Genomic DNA, 7,586 nt, shown 5'->3' with positions numbered 1-7,586 from the left:
ATAAGACAAAAGACAGTCGTAGCCTACAACTCCCTGTCAAGAAAAGGCAGTAAACAACGTTCAAGCCTAAATGCCGTGATCCTACAAAATCATGGTTTATAATTTAAAGTTGCCCTTGTGACCTGGCCTTTCGTGCCATAGTTATATTTTAACTAAATCCAGGATAATTATAATGAAAATCCTGAATAAAATAAATATCATTCCTTTCCTGCCAGTATTCATATTAAAAAGAATCTTAAAGGGTATAACCTAGCTTGAATGTCATTAAAGACTTGGCTACGATGGTAAAACCTGTTTAAAAGAGATTCAGACCTTTGTTAACATCTGTTTAAAACATGTTAGCACTCCTGACAACATGTGATGCGATAAAATCACACTTGTCATCTTTATATTAGGAATCTTCCAAACCCCTTATTTAGCCTAAATGATCAATAAGAATCATGGCTAATAGACGCCGAACATGATGTACACATTAAAACATCCATTTGGGATGTATACCTACGGGCAAAGATGTATACATGAAAAAGATAGTTTTATTTCATAACTTCTTGTCAAGACAAAGAACTGTGAAATTTTCCGATCCAAAGGAATCATTGATTATGTTTTAAAAGTTCCCTAGTGACAAGGCCTCTGTGCCATCAAAAAGTCCTTTGGAACAAGCCCTTGTGCTATATAAAATGTCGGTACGACATTGACAGTCATAACTTATGTCCCCTGTCTAATAAATATGAAGGATTATATTCCGATTAAACGCCAAGGATGGTTTATTTAAAAGCCTAGGCAAAACATAATCAAATAAACTAAATACTATCTATTGGCCTATATGGTTTATTCGCACCATGGCTATTTAATTATCAAGTTTGACAATTCACTGTATGATCAAATTATTACTACTTGGTTTGTAGCCTTCAAAGCTTCATCATGGCTGACCCCTCTGAAGCTCGCAATCATCCAGTTGATCAGAATGATGATGCAAGACTGAATTTAACGGGCACCGAGTTACAGGCTATGATAGATATAGCCGTAAACAACGCTGTGGACCGTGCGTTGAAGGATCATAAGCGAAAGTGCGATGACACCCCAAATAAGGGTTATAAAAAGGGTAAGACCGGTTCAAACTATAACCAGTCCAAGCCAAAGGAGGCAAACCCGAATGTAAAATCTGTGGGAAGAAGAAGCACTTCGGAAAATGTATATATAAACAGACCAGGGGATGTATCATCTGTAAAGAGATGGATCACAAGACCCATGAATGCAAAGATTTGAAGGACAACCAGCAGTCAAGTGAAAAGACCAGATGCAAAACTTGTAGGAAATACCACCTCAGGAAATGCAGATTTGAATCCCAGCCTTCACCTTGTGAATCTGCAAGTCCAAGGAGCATAAGACCTTGGATTGCAAAAAGTTGGAAGATGCGACTTGTCATGGTTGTGGCGAGAAAGGGCATATAAAGACCCGCTGCCCAAAGAAGGCGACTAAAGGAAAAGGCACTTTAAATTCACAAGCTAAGCCTTGTGGAATTTGTAATAAGGAAGGGCACAAGACTTTGGAGTGCCAAGACATAAAGGACGCAACCTGCTATGGTTGCAATGAAATAGGGCACGTCAAGACAAATTGCCCAAATAAAACCAAGAAGCCTGGCAAGGCTAAGAAGGCCAAAGCTGGAAGCTCTTAGATGAATGCTCAAGAGGCTATTCAGGATGACAATGTCACAACAGGTACTTTCTTTATCAATAACGCTCATGCTAGAGTATTATTTAATTCAGGTTCAGATAAGTCTTTCGTAGACAATGGATTTTGTAAATCTTTAAATCTGCCTGTTAAAACTCTAAGCGTTAAGTATAAAGTAGGATTGGCCAATGGTACCTCAGAGACTGCTTCAGCAATATTAGATGGATGTTTTATATCCATTAGGAACACTTCTTTTCCACTGTCCTTGTTTCCGTTGAAATAGAGGGACTCGATGTAGTGATAGGAATGGATTGGTCATCTTATAGCTAAGCCCATATTGTGGGTGATAAGAAGCAAGTAGTTAACAAGACTCCTTATGGTGAGCCTTTGACAATTCAAGGAGACACATGGTATGGATTGCCTATGTACCTGCTGAATTTGGTATTTAATACCAAAGCTAATCTTTTGACGTCAGGATTAGGGTTAGCTTTTCGTTTTGTTTTTCTGCTAGGGTTTTTGCTAATTTCGTTTAGGTTCTTGATCTTTTGCTTTCATTGCACGTTGCATGTTCTAGTTTTTGTTTGTCATGGATTCAAGTCAGTTCAAACCGTCGGACATGGATGCAAGACATGCCAAGCCGCCGGATATTTTGATTTCCTCGTTAAACCCTAATAAGGGTTTTGCTACGCGAACTTTGAACATTGATGGTAAAACTTTCTGTCCACGTAGGGGTGTTTCGTCTGATGTTCAACAAGGGCCGAAGATTGTTAACATAATAGACGAACTTACCAAGATCACAGTTCCAGTTGATATTCAAGCCGATGGCCAAGATGTCGCTAACCCTGAGGCTGTGCATGTGGTAGGTGAGAGTTCGAACCCTAATAATTCTCCTCAGGTTACATATGCAGATAGGGTTAAACTCAATATGAGAGGGAAACGTGAGGTTAACTTCAGACTACTCGAATCCACGGAGACAGTGGAGGAGGCTGATGTGGTTATCCCGAAAGAAGCTGTTCGGCAGGTACAAAAGAAATTTGAGAACGTTCTTTATGGTTATTTTCTGGGTGATAGATTACCGTTTCCGGTAGTTGAATATTATGTAAAGAACGTTTGGGCGAAGTATGGTTTTGTTAAGGCTATGATGAACTCTGACGGGTTCTTCTTCTTCAAGTTTGACTCTAAGGAGGGTATGAATAAAGTTCTTGAGGGGGGTCCATGGTTGATACGTAAGATGCCGTTATTCCTGAATGTATGGGGTCCGACAATAAGTTTAAAGAAAGATGGTATTAAGTCTGTTCCTGTTTGGATAAAGTTTCATAATGTTCCTCTTGCTGTTTACACTGATGATGGTCTTAGTCTTCTGGCTTCGAAAGTTGGTATTCCCAAGAGGCTAGATGCTTACACAGCTGATATGTGTATTGATAATTGGGGTCGGACTAGTTATGCTCGTGCCTTGGTGGAGATAAATGCAGAAAACGAGCTTAAGAGTCAAGTAGTAGTTGCTATTCCAAAGATGGATGAAGAGGGTTTTGTAAAGGAAAGCATTAGAATTGAGTATGAGTGGAAACCACATCGTTGTGATACTTGTCGATTATTTGGCCATAATAATTTGTCTTGCCCGAGAACTCCGAAGGATAAAGCTAAACAGGTTATTATTGATGAGGAGGGGTACATTATGGATAAAAGGAAAACAGCAAAGAATGGCTTTCCACAGAAAAAACAGAAGCCGAAATTTGTGTACAAGCCTAAGTCTAACTCAACTGGTGCTAGTACGTCAGGAACGAAAGAACAGCCGGAAGCCAAAAAAGTGTCCTATCATGTGGATACTCAAAACAAGTTTGAAAGTCTAGCTGATGATTCTTTGAAATTAGGAACTTTAAACGAGCTGAATTATGATGACCCGATTTATGAGAAAACTGATGGTTCAGGGAGTAGTCAAGTTGAGAAGAGTTCAAAACAACTAAATCCGAGTAATGTTGAGGAGGAGGGCTTTCTTGATCCCTTCCAAACGGAAGTTTCGTCGTTTATGAGTCTGAATAAAAAGAATGATCGTTCTGAGGGGGCAAGCACTCCCGTTGACATGGGTTTTTATGGATAGCATTGCTGCCTGGAATATAAGGGGCTTGAACCGGCCCCTGAAACAAAGGGAGGTTCAGCAAATAGTTAAAGAAAATCATTTGAATGTATGTGCTATATTAGAGTCTCATGTGGAGGTTTCGAAGCTGTCGAAAGTGTGTGGTAGAGTGTTTAAAAAGTGGGAATGGACGTCCAATGGTGGGGTTTGTAACAAAGGGACCAGAATCATTGTGGGATGGAATGATGACCATATTCAGCTTATGGTGCTAGCTCAAACAGACCAGGTTATGCATGTTCAGCTTAAGTCTAACATCGATTCCAAAGTATTGTTTGTGTCTTTTGTCTATGCCAAGAATACTTACCAAGAGCGACGGGTCTTATGGCAAGATATATGCAAGCATAGGTTGGTAGTCAGGAACCAATCGTGGATTGTGATGGGGGATTTCAACTCGGCCCTTTATATGGATGATTGCCTGCATGGATCTTCCACTCCAACGATAGGTATGAGGGATTTTTTTGAATGTGTTCAACATAATGAGTTGCTGGATATTCAAGGCCATGGTCTTCATTTCACGTGGAATCAAAAACCTAGAGACGGTATAGGCATCCTAAAGAAGATTGATCGGGTGATGGGTAATGTTTCTTTCTTGGATGATTTTCCGAATGCCCATGTGGTTTATCACCCTTACCGGTTGTCGGACCACACTCCATGTATTTTGAAAACGGCTAGAGAGGTTCGGCTAAAGCCAAAGCCTTTCAAGTTTGCTAATTTCATCGCTGCTAAAGATGGTTTTAAGGAGTGTGTTATGGCTGAATGGAGCAAAAACGTTGTAGGTATTCCGATGCTCTCAGTGGTAAAAAAGCTTCGAAACCTCAAACACCCATTACGGATCCTTCTTCACAAGCAAGGTAATTTGCATGCTAAAGTTAATGATCTTAGAGCTAGTCTGGATGATGTTCATAAGCTGATTGACCAGAACCCGTTTGATGCTGACCTTCGGATCAAAGAATCAAACATTATAAAGGAGCTCCATAGTGCTGCGTATGATGAGGAGTCGTTTGTGAAACAGAAGGCTAAGCTTGATTGGCTTAGTGCGGGAGATGGCAACACGACATATTTCCACAATTTCGTTAAGAGTAGGAATGCAAGGAGCAAAATTCATTCAATCAACGATGCTAATGGTAATCATTTTGAAGGGTCTGATGTGGAATGTGCTATAGTTGATCACTATATGAAGTTTTTGGGAGTTGAATCTGCGGTTGAGGACATGAATCTTGAGGATTTGTTTTCAAAAACCGTTAACCCAGTTGAAGCTAATCATATGATTCGGCCAGTGACTCGTGAAGAAATAAAGGCTGCAATGTTCAGTATTGGAGATAATAAAGCTCCAGGGCCAGATGGTTATACGTCAGTCTTTTTCAAGAAAACTTGGGATATAGTGGGTGAAGAGGTCTCGGATGCGATTATGCAGTTTTTTGATAATGGTAAATTGCTTCAGCAGGTTAATCATACTATAATTGCTCTTGTCCCTAAAGTTCCTACTCCCTCGTCGGTGCTAGAATATAGACCCATCTCTTGCTGCAATGTCATTTTTAAATGTATTAGCAAAATTTTGGCAGATCGAATAAAAGGAAGTTTGGGTGGTTTGGTGAATATGAATCAATCAGCGTTCGTTCCGGGTAGGAGGATTTCTGATAATATTCTGCTCACTCAGGAGTTAATGCATAATTACCATCTTCATAAAGGAAAACCAAGGTGTGCCTTCAAGATTGATATTCAGAAAGCCTATGATACGGTTAGCTGGTCTTTTCTAAAGTCTATTCTAACCAATTTTGGTTTTCCAAGTAGAATGGTTGATTGGATTATGACATGTGTTTCCACTGTATCCTTTTCTTTGAGCGTTAATGGGAATCTTTGTGGTTATTTCAAAGGTAAAAGAGGTCTTAGACAAGGTGATCCTATATCCCCTTATTTGTTCACGTTAGTTATGGAAGTTCTTTCGTTGCTGTTACAAAAAGCTGCTGAGCAACATCCTGCTTTCAGATATCATGATAAGTGCAAGCAACAGAAGATTATTAACGTGTCTTTTGCTGATGACTTATTCCTGTTTGTTAATCCTGACATGGTCTCTGTTAAAGTGATGCGAGATACTTTGGAATTGTTTACTAGAATTTCGGGATTATCCCCGAATCTAGCTAAAAGCACTATATTTTTTTGCAATGTCTCTTCCGTGGTCAAGCAGGAAATTCGATCTCTTTTGCCGTTTCAAGAGGGAGATCTCCCTGTTAGGTATTTGGGAGTGCCGCTAATATCTACCAAACTCATGTATAAGGATTGCAAGATTCTAGTGGACCGGGTAGATAAAAAGATTGATCATTGGATGAATAAATCTCTTTCTTTTGCGGGAAGGCTCCAACTGATTAAATCAGTCATATCGGCTATGCACATTTATTGGGCTTCTGTGTTTATGCTTCCGGCTCGCATTATTGGTGATATTGAAAAAAGGATGTGTAATTTTTTATGGAGTGGGGGGCTGAATAAAGTTGCCCATCCTAAAGTGGCATGGAAAAACGTTTGTCTTCCTAAGTCGGAAGGGGGATTGGGTATTCGAAGGATACAAGATATGAACAAAGCTCTTCTCGCGAATCATGTATGGAGTATTTTGCTTAAAAGGGAGTCGCTTTGGGTTAAATGGGTCCATTCTTACAGGATTAAGGGTAAGAATTTTTGGGATATTCCCTTTCGGGGCAGCATGACTTGGGGGTGGCGAAAAATTCTAATGCTTCGAGCTTCCGTTCGTCAGTTTGTTTGGTATGCTATTGGTAATGGCCGGAACACGAATGCGTGGCATGACAACTGGTGCGATCAAAGCCCTTTGGGAGATTTCATTACTCCAAGACGTATACATGGGGCGGGGTTTAATATGAGTTCTAATGTTGCAGATCTTGTAAGTCACCAAAATGAGTGGGTGTGGCCTGCTTCGTGGTTTCAGTTATATCCGGTCTTGAGGAACCTTATGCCGCCAATCCTTAACCAAAATGTTCCAGATAGGTTGATATGGAAGGATAGACAAGATAAGCATAGGGAGTTTAGTGCGACTGAAGTTTGGGAGAACATTCGCATGCGTGGGGAAGAGGTACATTGGGCTGAATTGGTGTGGTTTAGTCAATGTATCCCGAGACACTCGTTTCACATGTGGCTCGTTATTAAAAATAAGCTGAAAACTCAGGATCGTATGGGGATTTCGGACGCCGGTAGTGCAACTAATTTAAATCTCATGTGTTGTCCGCTTTGCTGGAACGGTAAAGATTCTCGTGATCATTTATTTTTTCAATGTTCTTATGGGTTGCAAGTGTGGAATACGGTTAAAGATTTGGCTTACATGGAAACAGTTGATGCCAATTGGGACTCTATTATGAATTGGTTTTCACAAAATCCTTCGGGTAAGTCGTCAGAATCCTTAGTTGGTAAAATGGTTGTTGCTGCTTCAACTTATTTTATCTGGCAAGAAAGAAACAATAGGTTATTTTCTCCAAAGCAGCGGAATGCTGCCTTGATCGCAAATATAATTCTCCATACGGTCCGCATGAAGTTGATGACGTTCAAGGCAGGGAGAGGATCCAAGAACCCGTTATTGTTACAGCGGTGGAAGTTCCAAGTGAAGACTATGAGCATTGACCCAGGCTAGAGTTGTTTTGTAGTCTTTGTTTGTCTAGTTGTTGCCATTGTTTCGGCATCTGGTCGTTTTTTATGATGTGGTTGTTTTGTTTTGTTTGGTCGTGAATGCTTGTGGGTTTTTTTGGTTTTGCTAGTCTTGGTATGCCAAGTCTAGCCCTAG

General features: G+C 40.2%; 1 protein-coding gene across 1 annotated transcript; it reads left to right on the top strand.

The window, feature by feature from the left end:
* Positions 1 to 2,287: 2,287 nt before the first annotated feature.
* LOC110928086 lies at positions 2,288 to 7,436 on the top strand. Its single transcript, XM_022171303.2, has 2 exons — positions 2,288 to 3,755; positions 3,871 to 7,436. The coding sequence occupies exons 1-2, from the start codon at positions 2,288 to 2,290 to the stop codon at positions 7,434 to 7,436; spliced, it is 5,034 nt and encodes a 1,677-aa protein (XP_022026995.2).
* The last annotated feature ends 150 nt before the right edge of the window (positions 7,437 to 7,586 follow it).

This window comes from Helianthus annuus, chromosome 14 (genome assembly GCF_002127325.2).
Source record: "Helianthus annuus cultivar XRQ/B chromosome 14, HanXRQr2.0-SUNRISE, whole genome shotgun sequence".
Taxonomy (NCBI): Eukaryota; Viridiplantae; Streptophyta; class Magnoliopsida; order Asterales; family Asteraceae; genus Helianthus; species Helianthus annuus.
The sequence above is the reverse complement of the archived record's forward strand: the minus strand, read 5'-3'. Positions and strand labels throughout refer to the sequence as shown.

Coding starts and splice junctions, on each gene's coding strand:
- LOC110928086 (XM_022171303.2), top strand. CDS start 2,288: ATGGATGCAAGACATGCCAAGCCGCCGGATATTTTGATTTCCTCGTTA. Junction 3,756..3,870: donor AAGCACTCCCGTTGACATGG/GTTTTTATGGAT, acceptor GTGCTATATTAG/AGTCTCATGTGGAGGTTTCG.